This window comes from Cyprinodon tularosa, unplaced genomic scaffold (genome assembly GCF_016077235.1).
Source record: "Cyprinodon tularosa strain WSP-4 unplaced genomic scaffold, ASM1607723v1 ctg258, whole genome shotgun sequence".
Classification (NCBI taxonomy): Eukaryota; Metazoa; Chordata; class Actinopteri; order Cyprinodontiformes; family Cyprinodontidae; genus Cyprinodon; species Cyprinodon tularosa.
In genome coordinates, this window is record NW_024038957.1 from 391,615 (window position 1) to 419,088 (window position 27,474).

The 27,474-nt window shown below is 38.9% G+C and overlaps 1 protein-coding gene across 2 annotated transcripts; it reads left to right on the top strand.

The window, feature by feature from the left end:
- The first annotated feature begins 19,414 nt into the window (after window positions 1-19,414).
- LOC119785771 (aldo-keto reductase family 1 member D1-like) lies at window positions 19,415-25,210 on the top strand. Of its 2 annotated transcripts, XM_038288554.1 has the most exons (9): window positions 19,415-19,566; window positions 19,679-19,846; window positions 20,036-20,152; window positions 20,331-20,408; window positions 21,560-21,682; window positions 22,039-22,148; window positions 22,235-22,400; window positions 24,920-25,002; window positions 25,094-25,210. In XM_038288554.1, exons 1-9 carry the CDS (start codon window positions 19,456-19,458, stop codon window positions 25,134-25,136), a joined length of 999 nt encoding a protein of 332 aa, XP_038144482.1. In that variant the 5' UTR covers window positions 19,415-19,455; the 3' UTR covers window positions 25,137-25,210. The 2 variants fall into 2 exon arrangements, with proteins under 2 accessions (XP_038144482.1, XP_038144483.1); XM_038288555.1 differs by lacking the exon at window positions 20,036-20,152.
- The last annotated feature ends 2,264 nt before the right edge of the window (window positions 25,211-27,474 follow it).

Below are 27,474 nucleotides of genomic sequence, written 5' to 3' on the forward strand. Positions count from 1 at the left end.
TAGTTAAAAGTCTTTAGCTGATCCAAAATGCTGCAGCCAGAGTTCTGATGAAAATGAAAAAGAGAGGTCATATCTCTCCTATCCTGGCTTCTCTTCATTGGCTTCCTGTTAAATCCAGAATAGAATTTAAAATCCTCCTTCTCACATATAAAGCCTTAAATGGCCAAGCTCCATCTGATATCAGAGATCTGATTGTTCCTTCTGTTCCTAACAGAGCACTTCGCTCTCAATCTGCAGGTTTACTAGTGGTTCCTAGAATTTCTAAAAGTAGAATTGGAGTCTTTCCCTTTTTGATAAAGCTTATAGTTAGAGTGGCTCAGGTTATCCTAGTTATGCTGCTATACGCTTAGACTTCTGGAGGACGTAGGGACCCCTTTTCATCATTCTGCTTCATTCTATCTCCCAGTCTGCACAATCTGTTAGTTCGATCTCTAGCATTCTGCTCCCTCTGTTTTTTCTCATAGTAGCTTCATCTGGTCTGTTCCTGTTTGGCTGTGACTCCATCCTGGAGAGAAATATCAGCTGTGCTGCTGCCATTAACACCTTTTTTTTATAGATGTTCGAGATCGGCCTGTTTTTCAGTGTAGTCTTGTTTCTCTGACTGTGACTGGCTGGATGTGCTCTCTTCATCCTCTGACATGGGAGCTGCCTTGGAGCTCGTCTGCCTGGCTGTGTGTTTCCTGGACGGGGCCGCCTTTTACAGCTGCTTTTTGTATCTCTGCTTCTGTCTCCTTGAACCCCAGTCGGCCTCAGCAGATGGCCGCTCACACTGAGCCTGGTTCTGCTGGAGGTTTCTTCCTGCTAAAAGGGAGTTTTTCCTCTCCACTGTCGCTACAAGGATGCTTAGTGTGAGGGATTGCCGTAGTCAATTAGTTGATGCAATCAACAGAATTTTCCTTAGATAGAAAACTTTGAATCAATTTGACTGTATGACCTGGTGAACTGTAATGTGCCTTGAGATGACATGTGTTGTGAATTGGCGCTATAGAAATAAACTGAATGGAATTGAATTAAATGGATTAATAAAAAACATAGAAACCGTGACATTTTATCAGGCAGTCTTTAATCTGACTTAGCTTTAGCTGTTTTGCACAGAAACTAAACCAAAGATCAGAGATATTCCAAAGAAGCCTATTTTACACGGGGGACAAGACTACCGATGACCACTTTTAAAATTTGTGGGGTGTAATTATCAGCTAACTCTATCTTGGTATAGTTATGTAAAAAATGACAGATTTTATTTTTCAGTTAAAACAGAAATAATTGCCCTGAATGATTATCTTCTTGTTTATTGCTTCTTTTAAATAAAATCACATGGCCATATTTACTCTGGAATAAAAGGTCTTTGCATGCAAATAAATTCCTGCTGAGTATATCTCACCTGGAAGAAAACGATTTTAGGTTATTAAGAGGCTCAGCACTTAAGGATGAAAAAAATGACAAATAAGCGAAAGGCCCATTTCTTGCTGATGAATTTTGACTACGACCATAGTGAAAGCATTAACTGAGAAGCTGAATTTCTGCAGGAGGATGGCAGGGGTTAGGGAAAAGTTATTTAATCTGCAGATACTCCAAAAAAAAAAAAAAAACATGAGTCTTCTGTTATTCCAGCAGTGATGCATTCTAGTATAATATATGAGCATATATTTGGGGGACTGGCAGCCTAGTGGTTAGGGCAAAAAGCTGAGGCTCTGAGTTTGAGCTCCACTCCCACAGACTGCCACTCTGAGTCCCTTAGCAAAGAACCCACTGTCTTCCCGGGCGCTGCACAATGGTAGCCCACTTCTCCCCAAGGGGATGGGTTAAATGCACAGACTACATTTTGTTGCTCTGTACTTGTGACGGTGTAATGACAATAAAAAGCTGGAGGAAAAAAAAGCAGTTGTTTATGACAGGACAGACTTAGATTACTAAGAATTCTGCCCTTGAACACTGCCATAAATAAATAAAATGGAATCAAAATGTCCTCCTAGAGCAACTTCTTCCAGCAGAACAGGAAGTTTGCGGATTAATTTCTGGATAGTCAAGGATAATGGAGAAACATGATGTAAAATATGAGAGGATGGCTTAAGGATTCTGACACAAAAAATGTTGATCAGTGAAAAATAAAAAAATTCCCAGACTGTAACCCTACTCAGTACTCTGGGTTATTTTCATAAATGTAATTGATAACAATGGGTCACCATAGCCTGGCAGTGTTAAAAGCAGAAGCTAATAAGCAGGGTTAGGGTATCGTGCTTCCTGTCCTTCTATATATTTGATGCATTTGTTGAATTTCTTCAACTCCAGAACCATTATTTGACTGCAAATATATTAATATTTTCCAAAATTATATATAAATTGTAATAGTCAGACCTCTTCATTTTATTTAGTCTTTTTATGGTTTCAAAATATTGTTGTTTTTTCCCCCTTTGGTTGCAGTAATTAAATACCTATAGGTAGCACTGTTAAGTTGCAAAACCAAAGTGGGAAGTGCCACGCAATATTCTTTAAAGCTCAATGTAAAATCTACTGTACAGTAAATTAGCTGGTTCCCTTAGATTCATGTGTTGCATTTTTTGTAGGGATTTTTTATTTCCTGTAAAGAAATAAAACATTTTCTTAAAAAATGTTAATGATTTTGATTAAGCACTTTGGTTTTTTTTCCGACTTAAAGGTGCAGTAGGAGATCTTTTCAGATGGATTTTTTACCATGTGGCTAAAAGATCTCCCCACAGCCGTTTAGCAAGCAGTAAAATAGAAGATCTGGAAGTGAAACTAAAATAAATCGTCTCCACTACAGTGAAAAATCAACGAATAACCCCAACCAATCACAAAAGACGGTCAGTTGTACACGATTGGTTCCTGACACGTCAATCATGGTCGTCTGCTTGCCCCTCCTCCCTGTGCGCGTATCCTGTTCACATGAATGGATTGTCCCCCCAATGCTCATGCAGGATGCCATGGCTGGAAGCTAGCCACTGTTATGCTAAGTTCACACCTAAAGCAGCAAGAGCAGCAAAAACGTGTGTGCTGCTTTTTTTTATTCATTTTTGATGCTTGTAGAAGTTTAGTTCTAATGTGCGGCTGAGGCATCTTTGCTAGGGTGACCATACACCACCCCGAAGGAGAGGGGCTAGGGATTGGTTTGGGACCAGTAAGGCAGGCTGGGGGATGCAGATGTCCAGGCTACAGTAACCGGGTCAGATTCGGTCGCTCCAAGTTTTCAATGTGTGCTTTGACTGGCCCTGATTCTGAAGAGCTGAACTGAATCTGTGTGAAACATCTTCGTGTTATGATTTTAACATTTTGTATAGAGATTTATCCTTTTTTTTACTTTTAATTAAGCTCAGATTAATAATTTGACTTACAGTTTGTAGACATGAAGGGGTATATTGTTTTGACTGATTTGAACTTTTCTCTTTCCAGGGAAACAAAAAGGGTAACTGATAATGATAAGAACAAAAAATTTACATTTTTAGCAACTAGATATTTTACCATAAAAGTATCAGCATGGGGAAAAACAGTAAATATTTTTGCCAACTAAGATGTGATTCCACGGCGCTATTTATTGGCAACATATTTTAGCTATCATAATCTTTTTTATGTTTTTTCCATCTATTATCATTTAACATTGTCCACTGACTTAATGCAGTTGTGAATTTTTGATATTTTTATATATATATATATATTTTTTTTTTTTATTATTTTCAATTTCAGTTTCTTATTTTTTTTAGCTTTCTTTACATATACTCACATTTTAAGTTTTGTAGTTTTCAGCTTTCTTTACATATATTCACAATTTTAGTTTCTTACTTTTTAGTTTTTTATATTCATGAATTTTCCTTTTTTTATAATATCGATTACACAAGGATAAAATCCTTTTATAATCGAAGGGTGGACTGTTGTCGGAAAAATTTTATCTGTCTTCTATTATATATTAATTTATCCCATTTACTCACTATAGAAGTTTTCACTCAGTCTGTTCCTCTCTCAAGGCCACACAATTATCTGCAGGATGGTGTTTGTAGACCAGACATAGCTTCTTCCCATAACAAACCAGATTCTTTCTCAAGGTTTATTCATAACATGTTACTGTTTAACTAAAGTGTCTGTAATTTGTTTTGAGTTTGACTACTTTTGCATTGTAGTAAGTAAGGGGTGTGAACCCTGCCCAGATCGGAACAGGGCAGAATGCTGTGCTGTTAGGGCTGTATGATGAACTGTTCTCTCTTTGCAAAGATATGAATAAATGTGCCGACTGAGTGAAATCCATCCATCTCCGTTTATTTAACTAGGATGAATAGTTGAATACTTTTTTCCCAAGACAGCGTATATATATATATATATATATATATATATATATATATATATATATATATATATATATATATATATATATATATATATATATATATATATAGATGTGTGCGCGTGTATGTATCTATGTGTGTATGTGTAGAACACTGTTAAACAAAAAACTCTTGCACACAAAATGGATAATGCAGTGTTGGAAACCCTTGCAGAAGTGATAAAAGTTGGCAGCAGCTGCACAATTAAACCTGAGGTCTATATATATCTATATATATCTATATGAGGCATATATATGAGGCCTATATATATATATAAATAAATAAATAAATATATATATATATATATATATATATATATATATATATATATATATATATATATATATATATATATATATATATATATATATATATATATATATATATATATATATATATGCAGTTTCTACTCTCCAGTGAAACAGCATAAAAGAGAGAAAAGAGAAAAAGGAAAAAAAAAAAGGGGGGGGAAAGACACTTTCTTTACACCATTCAGCTGCAATTTCAGAAGCCATCACCAGGGGGAGAAAAGGTGCCTGGGAATTTTCAAACTGTGGTTGCAATGACACGCCTACGCCACCAGATGGCGCAAAAGAGAGCAATTTGGCCGACACTGACCCAGTTGATGTGACTTTAAGAACCTATGTAATGCACCAATCTTCAGGTACCACAGAGTATATGTCAGATTAAATAATACTACTTCAGCGATAGTTTCAAGGTGTTACTTTATTGTATGTTTTGTACCATGTCTGTCTGGTTGTGCTGTTCTTTTTACATCTTGTTGCAGGTGATGAAGCAGACTGAAAATGTTTTATCATTATATCCCTTCTATCTCCTCTTTCTTTCATCTTTTCTCCTTTTTTCTGTTTTCCCATTTCTGTTCTGCTTACATTGTAGTGTCCATATAATCTGTAAAATTCCCTGCATAATTATAATAAAGCAATTTAAATGCATGAAACAAGCGAAACACTATGGCGATAGCCCTACTGCTCCACTTGTGAAAGTAAAATTTGTTGGGCTCTCTTTGGCATCAAGACAATTATTCTTATTGCCACATTGCCAGACAGGACACTGTTAAAAAAAAGACACACACAAAAAAACACAGTTTGTCCACAGCATAGAAAGCAACAGTGAAACAGCATAAAAGAAAGAAAAGAGAAAAAGAAAAAAAAGGAAAAAAAAACAAGTCACACCATTCAGCTGCAATTTCACTTTAAGAACCTACAGTCATGGCCAAAAGTATTAAGAGGGATGCAAATATTATATTTTCACATGATCTGCTGCCCTCTGGTTTTCATGTGTGCATGTCAGATGTTGTTGTCACATACAGAAATACAATTGCAATCACATTATGAGTAACAAAAGCTTTTAATGACAGTTAGAATGAGTTAATGCTGCAAGTCAATATTTGCACTGTTGATCCCTCTTCTTCAGGACCTCTGCAGTTCTCCCTGACATGCTCTCAATCAACTTCTGGACCAAATCCTGACTAATAGCAGTCTATTTTTGTGCAATCAATGCTTGCATTTTGTCAGAATTCCTAGGTTTTCGTTTGTCCACCCGTCTCTTGATGATTGACCACGAGTTTTCAATGGGATTAAGATCAGGGGAGTTTCCAGGCCATAGACCCAAAATCTCTATGCTTTGTTCACTGAGCCAGTTAGATATCATCTTTGCTTTATACTACGGTGCTCCATCATGCTGGAAAAGGCATTGTTCATCATCAAACTGCTCTTGGACGGTTGGGAGAAGTTGCTCTCTGAGGACATTCTGGTACCATTCTTTATTCTTGGCTGTGTTTTTAGGTAAGACTGTGAGAGAGCCGACTCCCTTGGCTGAGAAGCAACCCCACACATGAATGGTTTCAGGATGCTTTACAGTTGAGATGAGACAAGAATGGTGGTAGCGCTCACCTTGTCTTCTCCGAACAAGCTGTTTTCCAGATGTCCCAAACAAATGGTAAATGGCATGTACTTATAAAGCGCCTTTATTCAAGTCAGGAGACTTGACCAAAGCGCTTTACATTACATTCATTCACCCATTCACGCACACACTCACACACTGATGGTGGCAAGCTACATTGTAGCCACAGCTGCCCTGGGGCTCACTGACAGAAGTGGGGCTGCCATACACTGGCGCCACCGGGCCCTCTGACCACCATCAGTAGACAATGCAGGTTAAGTGTCTTGCCCAAGGACACAACGACACTGAAAGTCGGAGTTGGGGCTTGAACCGTCAATCCTTCGATTTCAGGGCAAACTCCCACATCCAACGCCACTGTCGCCCCAAACAAACAAACAATCGGAAAGGGGATTCATCAGAGAAAATGGCTTTACCCCAGTCCTAAGCATTAGAGTCCTGCAACGGGTCGGGTACCCGCGGGTCCCCGACGGGTCACCCGCTAAAATGCTCTTTTGCGGGTGAAAAATACATAAATAAAAATAAATGGGTCGGGGGTTGGGCGGATATTTTTTTAATGAGGGCGGGTAGTTGGTGATTTTTTTTCATGCGTGTGTGTTATGGACATCAGAAATGTTATATTAATCAGACACTGGGGTCACCCTTGTTGTAGCTTAAAGCCCTGCCGGCAGTGTGGGCTTCCCTCCAAAAAGGCCACAGTCAATGCATACACGTTTGCTGCAGTGTTAATGGCACTGCTCTGCAGAGCCAGGTACTATAGCCTATTACTTGATGTGTTAACGGGTTGGGTTGCGGGTTAAATATCAATGGGTCGGGTCGGGATTTGAATTTAAGACATCCGCAGGTGACGGGTCGGGTTCGGAGGTCTTCCTAACGGGTTCGGGTGGGTGCGGGTTGGTAAAACTCGACCCGTGCAGGACTCTACTGAGCAGTCCACTCCCTGTACCTTTTGCAGAATATCAGTCTGTCCCTGATGTTTTTCCTGGAGAGAAGTGGCTTCTTTGCTGCCCTCCTTGAGACCAGGCCTTGCTCCAAGAGTCTCCGCCTCACAGTGCGTGCAGATGCACTCACACCTGAATGCTGCCATTCCTCAGCAAGCTCTGCACTGCTGGTAGCCCGATCCCGCAGCTGAAACACTTTTAAGGGACGTTCCTGGTGCTTGCTGGTATTTCCTGGGTGCTCTGGAGCCTTTTTGGCAACAATAGAACCTCTCTCCTTTAAGTTCTTGATGATGCGATAGATTGTTGACTGAGGTGCAATCTTTCTTGCAGCAATTCTCTTTCCTGTTAGGCCATTTTTTGTGCAGTGCAATGATGACTGCATGTGTTTCTTTAGAGATAACCATTGTTCACAGAAGAGAAACAATGATGCCAAGCACCAGCCTCTTTTTAAAGTGTCCAGTGGTGTCATTCTAACTTAATCATGACAGATTGACCTCCAGCCCTGTCCTCATCACCACCCACACCTGTGTTAATGCAGCAATCACTGAAACCATGTTAGCTGGTCCTTTTAAGGCAGGGCTGCAATGATGTTGAAATGTGTTATGGGGGATAAAGTTCATTTTCTAGGCAAATATTGACTTAGCAATTAATTGCTGTTGTGCTGATCACCATTTATAACAATCTGGAGTATACGTAAATTGCCGTAATAAAAACTGAAGCAGTAGACTTTGTAAATATTAACATTTGAATCATTCTCAAAACTTTTTGCCATGACTGCATGTGATGCACCAATCCACAATCTGATCTTAGAGCTTCAGAATGGCAGCAACCAACAAATAACGCAGCTGAAGTCCCAAATCCTCAATTCTCTATTGGATTATAGGTCTGAGATTTAATTAACTGGCTGTTAAATCCACTCAAACCCGCTAGACTCAGTAGCTGCAACACTGCAAATACACCCAGTCTATTTTCAGCAGGAGTAGCGTTTTTAGCTATTTAACTAAAAGCAGTCTGGATGATTTATTGTTATTCATACAACGGACATTTCAGTCTCAGGCCAACCCAGTGACAATGCCAAAATGATATCCTGCAGACCATGAATAAATGATTAACTAGAACTGGAGTTATAGTTAATTATTTAACCTATTCAAAATCGGAGTTGAAATCAATATAGTGTTCTTAGTTGAATAATTGCAGCTTTAATTTGCTTACTTACCAAGGTTTGTGGTTTTCACCTCTGGAGGGTTCTGGGGGTGCTGCTGAGATTAAGAGGGGGCGCACGGTCTGGTTACAGCCATAAGCGGGTCTTAGCAGGCTTCAATGAGTTTGATGCTACAGCAGAGGGCTTGATGTGCTTTTAGGTCGAGGAAGATTTACTTACGGAGAGAATCAAATAAAGGCGTCCCTTTGCCGATAGGCCGTGATGTCCGTAGAGGTCCTCCAAAAGGGGGTGGGCTCTGTCTCCCCAGTTAGGGTGGCCGCTACGCACGATTAGACACTGCGATCAGTGACTTTTGATGCAGGAAAACGAAAGCTATTTCCAGTTAGTTTTTTTTTAGCATTTCACATGAAACGGACCTCTCCTTGCAGGCGATGAACCCAGGGAAAGAGAAAGATTTACTTCGCACTCTGAGTTTTAAACCATGAGTGACGTAGGGGCATTTCCTGTTGAAGTATCAGCCTCCTCAGTCAGCTGATTGGTCCATGCGTGAGCTGACCGCCGTTACGGTACTTTTTTTCTCTTTATGAAAAAGGAAAAGGGGATTGTTTTGGATGGTTTATACAATTGATTTGGGCTCCATTATGGCAATATATCCCAACACCTGGCTCCAAGGAGGAGACCAGTTTAAAGGTACTGCTCAAGATTTGGTTCCACGTCCTGTCTCTGCTACCCTCTAGCACTGAGCCTGTCCATCTGCTCCTGATACTGTCTGCTCCTGTGCTTGTTTGCCTGATCACGCTTCTGGACTCTTTTGGACTCCGTACCTGCCTGGGAGCCCTAGGATGCCTGGAAGCCTGGATCCTAATTGTTCTGTCTGTTCCTCTCTGTTCTGAATTCCTATCCATGATCGGCTTCCTACAAGTCCTCCGGAGCTGCTGCACCGGGGACACTCTGGGTGACGCATGCCGTGTCATTCTTCAGTCCAGCGGCTGGATTGTGCCCCTTTCCAGGGAGATGGACTGGACTCTTGAACCAGGTAAGTGACTCACTGAAATCATCATCTTCGGTCGGATGATCGTGGTCACTTACCTGTGTTTCTCCCACAGAGTGTCTGAGATTGGGCGATGCCCCACCCTCCTCTTGCAGCATCCGTGAGCCGCAGATCCTAGCAGCTCCACTTTAGTTTTAGTTTTGTTTGTTTTCATTTGATAAACTATTTGAACTTTCCTACTGATTGTCTCAACTTGAATACAGGGTCCATCTGTCCCATTTTATGGCAATCCTGAATCCAAAAGTCTTATTAGATAGGGTTCAACCAGCTTAACATGGGGGGAACAGTATCTGATTGGCATACAAACCCCATCAGACAGCATTCCCCCTTCTGAACATGGGGGGCAAAGTATCTAAAGGGCCTATAAACCCAATCACATGGTGTTCCCCTGCTTAACTAGGGCAGAATAAAATCTGATGGGCATATATTCCTCATTAGATAGCATTCCCCCTGCTTAACAAGTGGGGAATGGTACCTGATGGGCATATGAATCTTGTCTGAACAGCATTTCTCCTGTCTAAAATGGAGGGAATGGTATTTGATGGGCCCATGAGCCTAGTTAGACAGCATTTTCCAGTGCTTAACCTGGTGAGAACAGTATATAATGGGCCATTAAATCCCGTCAGAAAGCATTCCCCTTGCTTAACATTGGCGGAACGGTATCTGATGGGCACACAAACTCCGTCAGACAGCGTTCCTAGTGCCTAAAATGGGTAGAACGGTATCTGAGGGGCCCATAAACCCCGTCAGATAGAGGTCCCCCTGCTTAACATAGGGTAAAGGAATCTGATGGGCGCAAAAACCTAGTCAGATAGCGTTCCCCCAGTTTAAAATAGGTGAACGGTAATCTCATGATTCCTTAAACCCCATCAGATAGCATTCCTCCTGCTTAATATTGGGGGAACATTATCTGATGGGCCTATAAACCACGTCAGAGTGTTTCCCGTGCTTAAAATGGGGGAAACATTATCTGATGGGACCATAAACCCCATCATATAGCCTTCTCCCTCCTTAACAAGTTCAAAACGGTATCTGTTGGGACCGTAACCCCCGTTGTGGTAAATTTATTCCATGTATGCGTAGAATTAACTGTTTGACTATGATTTGTGCTCAAATCACTCTTTCATTTATTGTTCTAAAACAAAGCTAGTCAGGCTTGTGCTCATAAACAATATTTTACAGCCGAAATAAAAAGATACAAATAAGATATTACCACCCCTACAATAAACATCTTGCAGTATCAGAAATATAAATTCCCAAAGGCCTGGGAATTGAATATAACAGTTATTCACAACATAAACACTGCATGAAAAGTGGGATTTTCGTCAATATGCGGCACTGTAGATTGTCGTGGAACTTCAGGTTAGCGGCAGTTTACGACAATTTGCAGGCTTCGCCGAAAACTCCCGTAAATTGTCAGAAATTGACGTGGACTTTCTAAGGCAGTGTTCCCCCCATGCCTACCCCCCATGAAATTCTAGGGGAGGCTTTAACATGTAAATGAACATGCTGTGAGCTATACAAATGCAAATCAGGGTTGCAGGGGGGGTTTTACTCCAAGTGACATTTTTCTAAAAGGTAAGAAAATCTCTGATACAAAGAGATCAGGCTCAGTATAGCCTCTTACATTTTAGCTTGAATTGATTTATTTAATTAAAGTATAGAGACCAAAACAGATATTTAGCTGACAGAGCAATACATTTAGCGCAGTAATTATAAAAAAAAAAAAAGGCATTTAAGATAAAAAATAAAATGTTGTCTGTCAATATGCTCAATTCACAATTACTTAAGTGGAAAAGTTTCAAGAAATTAGTCTGAGATGATTCACTTTATAACATGGCGCATTATCCTGCTGGAAGTAGCCATCAGAAGATTGGTACACTGTGGTCATAAGGTCCGGCCAGGTCAAGATCCGCAATTGCAATCGCACCAAACAGGAAAAAGAACATCGACAAATTCCGGTTCGTCAAATTAAAATATAGCAACAACAGATCGGTGACTAGAAATTATAGCACAATTCTTATATATAAAAAAAAAAAAAAACTAACACCGTTTATTTAAATGATTGGATCCAAATTATTGGTTATTCACCAACGAGGAAGCAGATTTCTCATCTCCATCAAAATATTTATTTTATACCGAGGGACTTAAACTTTAATCAAATCCATTCAAAAGAAACTTCTTATTACAGGAATGAAAAGAGATGTTTGGGAGAAGAGAACAAGTTCATTCAAAAAAAGCAGTTTTGAATTATCCTTATCCCCGTTACAAAAATATAAATATATATTTGGGCAGAAACTGAACATATGCTGGATGATGGTGGGATTTTTTTAATATGTCATATTAAATTAAGCGCTCACAGGGTTCATACAGGAATGAGTGACTCTAATTTAATGCTATTTGAAATGATTTTAATGCCATCAACAAGAACCATGTACACAAGTTATTAGTGTACATGAAATATGAAGGAGCTGCAAGCACAGTTCCATGACTCCTGTATGTATGTAAACACACACACACACATATATACGTATATATATATCCTCTAGCTTTTTCTCCGCCTGGAGCGATATAATATATCTGACGAAATTGTTTTTATAAGCATTTTTTATTAAAGAATTATAAATACTTCGATAAATATATTTAAATAATTTTAGTGCCAATTAAGGCCTTGATTTAAAAAAAAATGAATGATTTTTTAATTATTTTTATTGATCCGCGGAAACCCTGGTTCATCTCGCGCATGCTCTTTACGATCTCCAAGAAACTCAGAGCGGCGCGGTGTGCAGCCACAGTGGAGGATGTATGCTTTGCTTTGTGCAGGCGGTCTGGAGCGTCTGGATTTCGGGGTAAAACTCCTCTTGGACGCGATGGCGACTCTGCATCGAACAAGACGAACTCAAAGAAGAGATGCTAGCGGTAAATATATGTTCGATTACTGCCTGCTAGGCTAAAAGCAGCCTAGCCTAAGCTACGGCTAATAGCGGCTAATAGCAGTAGCCTTGCAAGAACAAGCTTTATTAAAGTGTTTTTTTTGTGATTCACAGGAAGCAGTACGCCGTCTTCACAACTCGGAGACTAATTGCAGGCGCTAAGAACCGGAGCAAGGGTAAGATTTAAAGAATATGCTTCCATTCTGCGGTAAAAGGAAATGGATACGGATAGATACCGATCATAGCTTTACATTTTGTTTTCACAGACTACTGTCGCCTCAGAATGAGGTGGTGACCTCCTATTTGCTCGGAGCCATATCAGCAAGTCCAGATTTGCACGATGTTGATAAAGACGACATTGTATGTAAGAGACTTGTTTTAATGTTTTCTCCTTCCTTGTTACTGTGACTTGCATTTGATTTTTTATTCATACCACTCTCATTTAATTGTTTTCCAGCTGCCTGTAAGACGTATTTTCAGACGGTACGCAGGAGCTTCAGATATACGCAGCCAGCCAACACGCTGCGTGCGGAGGCAATCTGCTCGGAGTCGGGCCAGAAGAAAGAGGGTAAGACTTTATTTGGTGACTATTTTTCAGGTGCATTGATAGATGTGTTGTGTCCATACGCAGTGCGCTGATTCATTGTTTTATTTTTCAGCTGTTGAAAGCGAGGCAGAGTGTGCTAGCAGATGAGGAAGTGGAACTCTGGAAGTCCGCCGCCGTCGTCGGTGTCTCTGGATGGATTGTACGGTCGCCGCCATTTCGTAGGACGGATCTCACTGAACTCTGTGTTAAGCTGCAGTCCCGGTTAGAAGCGATGCCGAAGTACAGGGCCGCGCACAGTAGGCGTCTGCACATCGGACCTGCCTCGGAGGGAATGCTGCCAGTTACCTCCAACCCCGAGGAAGCAAACGGACCGTTCACGGACTTTTAATTTTTAGAAACGCATGTGTTTGGATACGCGTTGTATATAGTTGTGTGTGTTTCAATAAAGCTCTTTCTTTGCATAAACAGCTTCCTGGCAAATGTTCATTTCCTGTATAAATTCATTCATGTCCTTGATGGTAGCATAATAATTGTGTAGTAGTGTAGGATAACATAAATACACACCATATGAATGAATAAATATATGAATGAATAAATATATATATATGAATAAATATATATATGTAAATTTATATGTAAATATATATATATATGCCAACCAATCACGAGCGACTTTACTTGTTTAAAAAGAAGTGGTTCCGTCCAATACTCAGTAAGAAAATTAAAGCCTGGCGTGGCCACATTTGGTTTTGCTGCCAATCACGAGCGATTTCATTTGTTTGAGAATAGTGGTTTCAGCCAATACTGAGAAGGTTATTCAAGCCAGACCTGGCCAGCCGCGCGGGTTTGCTGCATTCATATGTAATTAGGGCCATTAGTACAGCTGATCGCTCTCCACATACGTCAGAGTCCGTTTCCGACAATTTGTGGCACGACTAACGCGGACAAGCACGGGTTGCAAATTGTCGGAAACTGATGAAAATCAGGCAGATCTGCGGGAGTTTACGGGGGTTTACGGGGACGAAAATCTCACTTTTCATGCAGTGAAATATGGTGTCCAACCTGGATTGGTATATAATATAAAATCAAACATTAACATGTGAGAAACTTTATCTGATGGGACCGTAAACCCCTTCAGATAGCATTCCTGCCTGCTTGACATGGGGGAAATGGTATCTGATGGGACCATAACCCCCATCAGATAGCGTTCCCCTGCTTAAAATGGGGAGAAAGGTTTCTGATGGGCACATAAAGCACGTCAAATAGCATTCCACCTGCTTAACATAGGTGGAAAGCTATCTTATGGGCTTATAAACTCTGTCAGATAGTGTTCTGACTGTTTAGCATGGGTTGAAAATAACTCATGAGTCCATAAGTCATGTCAGATAGTGTTCCCCCAGCTTAGGGAACGACATCTGAAGGAGCTATAAACTCCGTTAGATAACCTTCCCCCAGCTTAACATGGGGAAACGGTATATGATGGGCATATAAACCCTGTCAGATAGCGTTCCGCCTGCTTAACATGGGGTTAACGGTATCTAATGAGCAAATAAACCCCGTAATATTGCGTTCCCCATGCTTAACATAGGGGAAAGTTATCTGATGTGCTTAACATGGGTGGAAGGGTATCTGATGGGCATATAAAACCCGCCAGATAGCATTCCCCCTGCTTATAATGGGGTTAGGGTATCTGATGGGCATATAAACCCTGTTTAGCATTCACCCTGCTTAAATGTGGGTAATTGTAACTGATGGGCCTATAAACCCCTTCAGATTGAGTTACCCATATAGGGGAACAGCAATCTGAATGGCCCATAAACCCCGTCCGATAGAGTGCCCCTTGCTTAAAATGGGTGGAAGGGTATCTGATGGACATATAAACCCTGTCAGAAAGCATTTCCCCTGCTAAACACGGGGGGAATGGTATCTGATGGGCCTATAAACCCCATCAGATAGTGTTCTACCTGCTTAACATGGGGGAAACTTTATTTTATGGGGCCATAAACCCCAACAGATAGTTTTCCTCCTGCTTAAACTGGAAGGTAAAGTATCTGATAGGCCTATAAACCCCGTCAGATAGCGGTCCCCCTTCAAATATAAGGGGAAAGGTATCTGATGGGCTTACCAACCCTTTCAAACAGTGTTCCTCCTCTCTAAAATAGAGGGAACTGTATCTGGTGGGCCAATAAGCCCCATCAGACAGCATTTCCCCATGCTTGACCTACTGAGAACGGTATCATATGGGCATATAAACCCTGTCAGATAGCATTCTACCTGCTTAATATGGGATTAGCGGTATCTGAAAGGCATATAAACCCCGTCAGATAGCATTCCTCCTTCTTATCATGGGGGAACAGTATCTGATGGGTCTATATATCCCATCAGATAGCATTTCCCCTGCTTAACATTGGCGAAACAGAATCTGATGGGCCCATAAACCCTGTCATATAGAGCTCCCCCTGGAACAGTATCTGATAGGTCCATAAGCCCCGGCAAATGGCGTACCCCTCCTTAACATGGGGAGAAGGGTATCAGATGGGCCCAAAAGCCCTGTCAGACATCCTTCCCCCTTCTTAGCATGGAAGGAACAGTATCTGATGGGCCAATAAATACAGTCAGATAGCCGGCCCCTGCTTAACTAGGGAAGAACGGTATCTGAGGGGCTTATAAACCTTGTCATATAGCGTTTCGCCTGCTTAACATAGGGGGAAAGGTATCTGATTTGCTTATGAACCCTATCATATAGCATTCCCCCTGGTTAAAATGGAGAGAACGGAATCTGATAGGCATATAAACCCTGTCAGATTGTGTGCGCCCTGTTCAAAATGAGAGGAGCGAAATCTTATGGGCCTTTAAACCCCGTCAGATAGCGTTCCCCTTTATTCACATAGGGTGAAAGGTATCTGACTGTTTTATAAACCCTGTCAAATAGCATTCCCTTTGCTAAACTAAGGCATAAAGGTATCTGATGGGCATACAAACCCCATCAGATAGTCTTCCCCAACATTAAATGGTTGGGGGGACGGTATCTGATTGGCCTTTAAACTCAGTCAGACAGCATTCCCCCAGCGTAATTAGGGGAGAACTGTATCTAATGGGCTTTTTAAACTCGTCGTATAGCGTTCCCCCTGCTTAACATAGCGGGAAAGGTATCTAATGGACTCATAAAACCTGTCAGATACCGTCCCACCTGATTAACATGGGGGGTGCCGTATCTGATGTGTTCAAAAGTCCTATAAAATAGAGTTCCTGCTTTTTAACATAGGTTAACGGTATGTGATGTTCATATTAACCCCGTCAGCTAGCATTCGTCCTGTTTAAAATTCAATTCAATTCAGTTTATTTATATAGCTATATAGCTACATTCCTTTCTATCTAAGGAAAACCAGTTGATTGCATTGACTCAAATACAATCCCTCACACTAAGCATGCTTGTAGCGACAGTGGAGATGGAAAAACTCCCTTTGAACAGGAAGAAACCTCCAGCAAGACCAGGCTCAGTGTGAGCGGCCATCTGCTGAGGCCGACTGGGGTTCAAGGAGACAGAAGCAGAGACACAAAAAGCAGCTGTAAAAGGCGCCCCGTCCAGGAAACACAAAGCCAGGCAGACAAGCTTCAAGCCAGCTCCCATGCCAGAGGATGAAGAGAGCACATCCAGCCAGTCATGGTCAGAGAAACAGGACCACACTGGAAAAACAGGCAGATCTCCAGCATCTATATAAACAAGGTGTTGATGGAAGCAGCACAGCTGATGTTTCTCTCCAGGATGGCGTCACAGCCAAACAGGAACAGACGAGGCAAAGCTACTCTGAGGAAGAGCAGAGAGATCAGAATGTTAGAGATTGAACTAACAGATTCTGCAGAATAGGAGAATAGAGAGAGAATGAAGCAGAATGATGAAATGTGGGTCCCTATGTCCTCCAACAGTCTAAGCCTATAGCAGCATAACTATAGAAATAGCTCAGGATAACCTGAGCCACTCTAACTATAAGCTTCATCAAAAAGGAAAGTTTTAAGCCTAGCCTTAAAAGTAGACAGGGTGTCTGCCTCACGGACAAAAACTGGTAGTTGGTTCCTCAGGAGAGGAGCCTGATAACTAAAAAATCTGCCTCCCATTCTAGTTTTAGAAATTCTGGGAACCACTAGTAAACCTGCAGATTGAGAGCGAAGTGCTCTGTTAGGAACATAAGGAACAATCAGATCTCTGATATCAGATGGAGCTTGGCCATTTAAGGCTTTATATGTGAGAAGGAGGATTTTAAATTCTATTCTGGATTTAACAGGAAGCCAATGAAGAGAAGCCAGGATAGGAGAGATATGATCTCTCTTTTTAATTTTCATCAGAACTCTGGCTGCAGCATTTTGGATCAGCTGAAGGCTTTTAACTACAGTTTGTGGACTTCCTGATAGTAAAGAATTACAATAGTCCAGCCTTGAAGTAACAAATGCATGGACTAGTTTCTCAGCATCACCCCTGGACAGGAGATTTCTAATTTTTGCAATGTTCCTCAGATGAAAGAAGGAAATTCTAGAAACCTCTTTGATATGGGGTTTCAATGACAGGTCCTGATCAAAAACAACACCAAGATTTTTAACTTTATTATCTGATATCAGTTTAATCCCATCCAAATGAAGTGACTGGCTAATGACTGGCTAATCAGCTTATTTTTCATTCAAAAGGAAAAAGTTAAGAGTCATCCTGGTTTTTATGTCTTCAACACATGCCTGTAATTTATGTAATGGGTTAGCTTCATCTGGATTTATAGACATATATAGGTGAGTATCATCAGCATAACAGTGAAAATTAATCCAATGCTGCCTAATAACTCTACAGATTGGGAGCATGTATAAAGTAAAGAGAATTAGTCCTAGCATTGATCCCTGTGGTACTCCACAGGTAACCTTTGAGCATGAAGAAGATTTGTCATTGACGTGAACAAACTGAAATCAATCAGATCGATAACATTTAAACTAGTCTAGTGCTGCTCCTTTAATTCCAACAAAATATTCAAGTCTTTCTAAAAGAATATTATGGTCAACTGTATCAAATGCAGCACTGAGATCCAAGAAGACAAGCACAGATACAAGTCCATTATCTGAGGCCATGAGAATATCATTAGTGACTTTCACCAGAGCTGTTTCAGTGCTATGATGAGCTGTAAAGCCAGACTGATACTACTCAAAAAGTTCATTATGGTGGAAGTGATCGCAAACTTGGTTGGCAACTACTTTCTGAAGAATTTTAGATAAGAGAGGAAGATTTGATATAGGTTTTTAATTGACCAAGTCATCTGGGTCAAGAGACGGTTTCTTAAGAAAAGGTTGAATTACAGCAACCTTAAAAGCCTTTGGTACATATCCCTGTAACAGAGATAGATTAGTCACATCTAAAATGGAGGAGGAGATCAAAGGGAATACCTCCTTAAATAACCTGGTTGGAACTGGATCTAACATACAAGTTGAAGGCTTAGATGAAGACAATAATTTTGCTAACTTTGAAAGTTCAACTGGATCAAAGCAATCTAAACCCGGTTCAGATTCTATGGCTACCTCAGATGCTGCCCCATCCTCCAGAGAGGATGCTTTATGAAGGGTCCTCTTATACAGCAGTAAACTATTTTTCTAATACAGGCTAATACATTGCACGTGACATATCAGATTTTTGTCAAAATTGTATTCTTTTTTTCACAGTTTTATTATGTAATTTTTTGTTTTACTAATTATTTAATTGTCGTATGCTGCAGTTCTTGATACATTAATTTATTAGATTATCTTTCATCAATCTGTCATAATCTTGGCACCTATGGCTGGATTTGGCTCTTTTCTTACATATGCTTTGCTCCGCCCAGTACTCCTTGTGTCTAATCAGATCCACCTGTTCCTGCCTCTATTTAAGCTACCTGTTTCCAGCCATTGATGCCAGATTATTCAAGCTCATTATCGTTTCCCATCTGAGTTCGCAAGTCTCTGACCTGAGTTTCTGTCTCTACAGAGTATCCACTGAACCCGCCCCAACTGACGATTACCCGGATGTTCGCGTTTGATAAACTCTTGTTTGTAATCATCCTGGTCTGTCTGCTTGAATTCTGCGTCCTACGTTCTGAGGTTCTGACACAATCATCAACAATAATGTTAGGGGAAAAAATGACACTTCTTAATTGATCACAGACTGTTTTGCTTTTGTGCCTCTTAAGTTCACAATAAGGAGGACTCTGATGAAGGCAGTGAGCAGCATGACAATGAGCGAGACATGCCTCAGCCAGAAGAGGACATGGATATAGACTTCTGATCCAGAAGACTTAAAATATGCAAAAAAATTGAATCCTAGGCAAATAAATGGAATACTCTTTTTATAATAGACAAACTGCAACTAGCTTAGCAACATTTAGGAGCACAATTATAGTAGTTCAACTCAAAGAACTGAATGTTCACATTAAACATCCATGTAATAAAATGATTGCCTCAGTTAGAGGCTGTTGAGACTGTTTGCTTGATGATATGTTAACTAGGTTCAAAGTCCAGGGTCGAGCTCTGTTATCTTTTAGGTTGAGTTGATAAAGTCTCTTTTGAATGCACATTTTTACACCAATGAATCTTTCAGTAGAGAGCCACAGTATTTCTATCAGTGATGGCAATTGTATTCCACTTCTTGGATTGGGAACCTATGGAGACCCTCGCACAGTGAGTTGGAGAAAACTAATGATTGTGTTTTCTTAACCTTTTCTACCTCAAATAGGAAAATTCATTAAAGCATTGTGTATTCAAAAAGCATGTGTTATTTGTATTTATAAAGACACCAAAGGGAACAGCTCTCGAATGTGTCAAGCTGGCCATAGAAGTTGGATACAGGCACTTTGACGGGGCGCTGGTGTATTTCAATGAGCATGAGGTCGGCCAAGCTATTAGAGAAAAGATTGCAGATGGAACTGTCAGAAGAGAGGACATATTTTACTGTGGCAAGGTAACAAACCTATATGTGTCTAATTAAATCAGATATACATAACCAATTCAAATTTCTACAAATGACTGTCTATGAAATAAGATTGTTTGCCACTATTTGTTATGTTTCTTAATATTATCTTACATTTCTACTTTAAAATCTTATGGTTATGTTCTGCAAATTTATGCCACATTATATTGTAATCCCTAGCTCTGGAATACCTTCCATCCTCCTGAGTTAGTGAGACCTGCTTTGGAAAGGACATTGAAAACCCTAAAAATGGACTATATGGATCTCTACATTGTGGAGCTTCCTATGGCTTTCAAGGTGCCAAAATGCTAAACATACAGAATCTTAAAGAGATGATAATGCATGTGGGAAGGTCAGTCACTGCTGCAATGAATTATTGTTCAGGTGTAGACTAAGCCACCAATTAGGCTGCCAGAGTAGATAAGACTTAGCATAAACTAATATTGCAGAGTAATTAACTGTGCCAATTTTTCAGCCCGGCAAGGAATTTTACCCTAAAGATCAGAATGGCAAATACATCTACCACCAGACAGACCTCTGTGCAACATGGGAGGTGAGCTATCCATGCAATGCAATCTGATAAAAGAGTAAAATAACAATAGAAAAAAGGTTTTATGCTTGCATAGCTGTAAACACTGTGTTCTAATGAGGTATTACAATTTATTTGGTCAGGTCAGTTAAACACATTTTAGACAGCTATAACTCCCAACTAGCAATAACACATGATAATCTAATATCTTATATTGAAAAACAAATACTTTACAGAATAAGGGGTAAATAAGTGACTGACAGAAAAAGATGGATACATAGATTTTGCTTGGAGTTGTAAAACACAATACAATGCATGTAGAAAAATGTAAGACTGTATTACACGATCTGTTATGGTTTCTGCATTTTCAATCGCCCATATTTCACTCAGCCAACTTCTGAAAAGTCAAAAAAATAATTAACAGGCATTTCTTTAAAGAACTCAACGAACAAACCCAAACACAAAGAAGTCATCAGCAACCTTCGCATTCTGCGCTTAAAACCAAAACACAGCAGGTAAATTATTTATTAATTATTTATATCAATACCCACAACACCTGTTTAAAAAGTAATTTATGAGTTACTCCAACATTTAATTTCCCTTTGGGATTAATAAAGTAATAAAAAAAAACAAAAGCCACAACAAAGACTGTTGTGTAGTTAATAACTGGGTAAGGCTGATAAAAGGTGATTCTCAGAAAGGTTTTTTGGATGTTTTTTTTTTTATTATTATTTCATACAGAGATGAGAGCGAGAAATACTGTAAATCTGTATCACACAAGAAAAACACAGCTGGAGAAAATCTGCATACAAAAACTCCTGTAGTCTTTTAATGCAATCTGGTTGTCCTACTTTTTTTTTCTTTTTGGAGATCTGGTCACTCTAGATCTAGTTGTTTTTATTGCAAAGACTGAAATTAATTAGTTACTTGTACAAAAATTATGTAAATGTATCATTACATTCATCATAATGTTATTTTCAACTGTTATTTGTCATACTGACTTTGAAATAAATGATTAAATATAAACAAAGTATAAACAGTATTTAACTTCGAAAGAAGCAAAATAAAGCCTAATAAATTCATTTTAGCAGGTGTATTAGTCAGGCTACCTGCTTTTGCTAACATGCTGCTGCTTTTAACTAATTTTTTTACTCAGTTCTGTATTCTCTCTTTAGGCTTTAGAAGCTTGCAAAGATGCAGGGCTGGTGAAGTCTCTGGGAGTCTCCAACTTCAACCACCGGCAGCTGGAGCTGCTGTTCAGAAAACCTGGCCTGAAACACAAACCTGTGTCCAATCAGGTCACCATAAGTCTCCTCTATACTTACACACTCACCTCAGTATAGTCTTCATATACACCCTGATCTCCATTTTTATAGGTACCTCTGGTGGAGACATGTAGATAGATATAATAAATATATTTATATTTGGGAATGTGTTTGTTAACATGAAAAAACTGTCTAATCAGATAAAGATCACACATGTCCAGTTAAAGTCACAGTTGTGGAGTAAACTCTACAAAGGCCTATTTGTATTGCCAAGGTTGGTACATAGATTCCAAAGTCAATCCTTCTGATCTGATAACAAGTTAAATAGAGAGTTAATTTAGGCAAAGATTCACGATTAATGGTGTGCTCTCCTTTCACTGACCTTGTAGGTTGAATGTCACCCATATTTCACTCAGCCTAAACTTCTAGAGTACTGCCGTCAAAATGAGATTGTGATTGTGGGCTACTGCCCCCTTGGTTCTTCTAGAGATGCTTCTTGGTATGTGTTTTTGGTAAATACACATGTGCACACAAATACATATATATACATATATGCATAAATAGATGTTTTTATGTCTCATTAAGGGTAAATGTAAAGTCTCCTCCTCTTCTGGAAGATGAACTGCTGGTGTCTATTGGGAAGAAGTACAACAAGAGTAGTGCTCAGGTAGCTCTCCGCTTCAACATACAAAGAGGAGTGGTCGTCATTCCAAAGAGCTTCAGTCCTGAGCGCATCAAACATAACTTTCAGGTAATTATAAATTGTTTGGTTAACCTGTATCATAGCACAAACTAAGTTTTGCAGGTTGTTTTTTTGTTATTTTTTTATTCCCATCTTTTCAAATCCTCATTTAGCCGGGAAAAGCGCTGAGCGCAGCCGCTGTGTCATGTGACCAAATTAGCTAATTTCATTGGCTAGAAGCTGCTCGACTCTATCGAGCGTAGATCGTTTTGGCTTGAGTTCACCAACTGGTCAACACTTTTGTGGCTGAATTTTTGCTGCTGAATTTTTTGCAGCTGAATTTTTGCAGCTGAATTTTTTTGCAGCTGAATTTTTTGCAGCTGAATTTTTGCAGCTGAATTTTTTTGCAGCTGAATTTTTTTCTGGTGAATGTTTACCAGATAAAAATTGAGTGTAAGAAATTTAATGTCTAAAAAAATTCAGTGGTTAAATTTGGTGTTAAAAAAATTCAGTGTCTAAAATTCGTTGTTAAAAAAAAAGGCAGATTCCAATGACACTGTTTTTCTTCCATAAGGAACAAGTTTAAGTCAAGTCCCATATCACAGTTGACTGAAATTAACATTTTCATGTCAGATATTGTTTAGTTTGCTAAAAAAGTATTGTTGTAGGTTATAAATCCATCCATCTTCTCCTGCTTCATCCGTTAGGGTTAAGGTGTGGCTGGCGTGTATCCCCAGTAGTCTATGGGCGAAAGGCGGGTTAAACCCTACGTAGGTCGGCAGTCAATTGTCCCTTCTTGCTGCAAGACAACAGTGCTTCACACAGCTCCACTGTGCAAACCTATAAAATTAAGATCCTTATCAATATGGCTATTTTTCAATAAAGGTGTGTAAAATGTTACCAAAGAAAGAGCAAGTCCCAAAATAATGAGTGAATAGGTGAGAGAATAGCTAACGATTATTGTGACCCTATAAATAGCCATTCTTTAAAGTCATAGGGAAATCATATTTAAATGTCAAATCATTCTGGCTTAAACAGGTATATAAATGTACTCTTTATCAGACGATATTGTCCCAAAATTTTGAAAATTTCTATAAAAAAAAATAAATAAATCCTGTCTAAAAATCTGTGTTTGTTTGTTCCGTTATCTTCTGCAGGCCAGTTAGTCATACATCAGCCTGAACACCTAAATTTGGCCAATCATATATCAACGGTCACCTGTCAATCAAAATGTTTTGGTCATTGCATCTTGATTCATATGTCGCAGCTAATATATGCAACGGTTGAAATGTGAAATAAGAATAATTTCCTTTCCCATTGAGTTCTATCCCAGTGTTCATGGGGATGGACGTCTGTGTCTTCAGCAGGCGTAGAGCTAACAGAACTGGCAGCGTTGCGAGGCAAGGGCTCAAACATGTACGGCTGGAAGCCTTCTACACCAAACCAAGCTTCTGCCGCCCTGGCGTCCTCTTCCACAACAACTTCTTCCCCGCCTTCCTCCTCTCTATAAAAACTGTATGACAGAGGAGACTCATCCACAACTTCAGACACTAAACTCTCCTCCTCTTGCATGTTTCCACTGTCCATGGCGTTCCTTGACAGTGTTGTTACTAAGTCACCAATTTAGTGCTAATTGGTCCCAATGTAATTTCCCATTGGGAACCTACTAGCACTAAGTTGCTAACTGGTTAGTAAGATGCTTCCGAGAAACTGGCCACAATCGAACTTGCTTGTGAACCTTCAATTGCTACATATTGAATGAACACATTCAGTTCTTGTTATGAAGAAACCACTTTTTTCCTCTTTGGTGTAACAATATCTCTATGGGGGGTACTTCACCAGCGTGCTTATGTTGATAAATATTTTCTGTTAACAAAAGTTAACAAAAATCTATTAATGAAATCTAATGTTACTAAGTAACCAATTTAGCGCTAATTGGTCCCAATGTAATTTCCCATTGGGAACCTACTAGCACTAAGTTGCTAACTGGTTAGTAAGATGCTTCCGACAAACCAGCCACAATTGAACTTGCTTGTGAACCTTGTGCCACAACAATCCCGCCCTCTTGATAAACTGCCAATCACATTCAGTTTATTCACTCGTGTAAAGTCGGGCACTACTCGGGAGAATTAAGAAATGCAATGGTTGGAACAGCCGTTTCGCTACGACTTCAATGTTACTCTGTCTCTCTGTTGTTCCCATGGCTATGAAATGTTGCATCCTTATTAAAAAGCAAACTTGAAGGCTGATCTCGACTGATTTGAGAAACATTTCTATAGGCATCTAGAGTAAAGTAATGTTAGGAAAGCAGCTAGTCAATGAAAAAGTAACCTAACTATTTACATAAATGATCAACATTTTCTGGCTTTCATATGATTAAATAAAAACTGTTAATGAGAGTTGATTTCCAGACAATGACGCTGATTTCATCCTTGAGTTTTATAACAGTAGTTTTAATCACGTCTTTGTTTGAAATTATCCAAAAAACAGCATTAATCAAATTCAAATCAAAGCCTTTAGTCCCTGTTCCAGCAGACTTTTCTCCATTCATCAATCTTGCTTTCTTTTCCCTGCATTATAATTGACAGATATTTGATTTTTCCCTTACGGAGAGAGAGATGAAGGCCATTGAAGGACTGAACAAAAACATCCGCCTTGTTGAGCTTCTGATGTATGTATGCACTACTGTTATTTAGTTGTTTTTTTTATGTATAAAAAAGACTATTTACATATGGCCCATCTTTTTCTTAATCCTGACACAGGTGGAGCGATCACCCAGAGTACCCCTTCCATGAAGATTATTGAGCTCTTTGAAAGTTCCACAGGATTTTTGTCATAATTTGAAGATATGAAACAATAAAATACTTAATCAAAGGGGACATACCCTTGACTGGTGATTCTATCAAGCAAATATTTTATTCCAATGGTACCATGCTAAATCATTCTCATCCTCAAAACCAGAGGGCTCTGCCTCTCACTTAATAGTGTATATATTGAAAAGATCTCACTAGGAAAGAGGAAAACCCATTCTGGTTAGTTTTGTTTAGATAATTAATTATAAGAAAATATTAAAATGGGAAACAAATTTGCTTGTCCTGATCTAAACTCAACCAAAGTCATCTGTACTTTCACTTTATACATTTTTAGGCCCTTTTAAGGAGTTCTATATTTATTTGTGAAGGTTATTTTGTTAAAGTTCAATTGCTACATATTGAATGAACACATTCAGTTCTTGTTATGAAGAAACCACTTTTTTCCTCTTCGGTTTAACAATATCTCTATGGGGGGTACTTCACCAACATGCTTATCTTGATAAATATTTTCTGCGAGTTAACAAAAATCTATTAGTGAAATCTAAGAACAGTAAAATTGATGCTGACTGTAGAAACTGTACCATGATATAAAATTGTTCATAATTTATTTTATTTTTTTCAACTTTACTGGAGTTAAAGTTTGAGTATTGTGTGTGGTTCCTGTAAATCAGGTTGCTGTTTTTAAAGCTCACACCATCCATTGGTCCTATTAGATCTTTTTTAACACACACAGCGGCATTTAAAGGAGAGCGTCCTGATTAGGACACTTTTTTTTCCTACCGTCTTTTTTTGGATTAAAAAGAAAAACATATATATATATATATATATATATATATATATATATATATATATATATATATATATATATATATATATATATATATATATATATATATATATATATATATATATATATATATATATATATATATATATATATATATATGTATATATATATATATATATCATGATTTGCTCTTTTTGTGGCGAAATGTTGGATATTACAAAAAATCTATTTTTTATTCTGTTCTAGGAAGTTTTTTTGCTGTTGCTGTTGTTGTTTTTTGTTTGTTTGTTTTTTTGTAACTTGGATATCCACACACCAAGATGTGAGGTCCTATTCATGAAGCAGGTTTACTGAAAACTCTGACGTTTTTTTAACCTGAAATATGGGAAATTCAGATTTTTCCATTTCACGAAGAGAGTTTCCTCAACCTTTGTTTCAGTCACTGTAGTAACATTCTCCCCAGAACTAACCTGGTCAGTAGCAGGTTTTCTTCAGTAAATGCAAAGTCTCCTCTGCCTCTGTTCTCCTTATTTCTTGATTTAGTAAGATTTTTGTCTTAGTTTTGTGCATGAAAAAAGAAAAAAATCCCTCACTGGGTCTGTTGGACACATTAGGTTTTAAAAAGAAACATTGCATGTCCTTTTGATGAGGATCTTAATGATTGGTATTTTTCACAGAGAATTGAATATTTGTAGGCAAAGGATTCAACAACTGAGTTGACAGGACATGAGATTACATGTTTTGGGTTTGTTTAATATAAGCGAGATGCGTATCATATTATTTTTATTTAGTTATATTCACAGTACATAAAATTATTTTCAGATTACACATGAATAGATTCATTAATTCCAGAGGGGAAATAGAATTACTTAAGGGTTAGGATTGGGTTTGACTCAATGATAACAACCTACTGAGCCTACTGGCACAATCTGAAGGCATTCTATGGGCCTGATAGACGCTAATAACAACCATATATTGAGACAATAACATCCGTAAAAAGGCTGCAAACTGACACTTAGTATTAACTGTGTAAAAGAAGACAGAATCAACATGAGGAGGGAGCCATGCGATGATGCACAGGTTCTATATATTAGAACATTTTAAGACTAGACTTTCACCTAAATAGATACATTGATCTACTACCACTCAAGATATTATTTATTACACAACATATTATGGCAAGCCGTTTTGATATGTATTAGTTTTACGGAATATTTATTCCTGATATCTGAAAAGCATTTTTTCTTTGTCTATATTAAAATTCTAATCAAAATATCATCCTCCACATCTAGAATAAACATTCTGGATTCTAGAAATTTATTTCAGATCTCCATATTCCTAATATTACTTGTCAGCATTTGTATTATTTTGACTATGACGAACATAGGCGGATCTACTGGGGTGGCATAGGGTGGCAAATGCCACCCTAAATGACAGCCTTGCCACCCCTGCTGCCACCCCAGTTGGCGGTAGGGGTGGAGAGGCTTATAAATTATGGATAATTTGAGAATTACCGACCGCTAATTTCCAATTTCGGACTGTA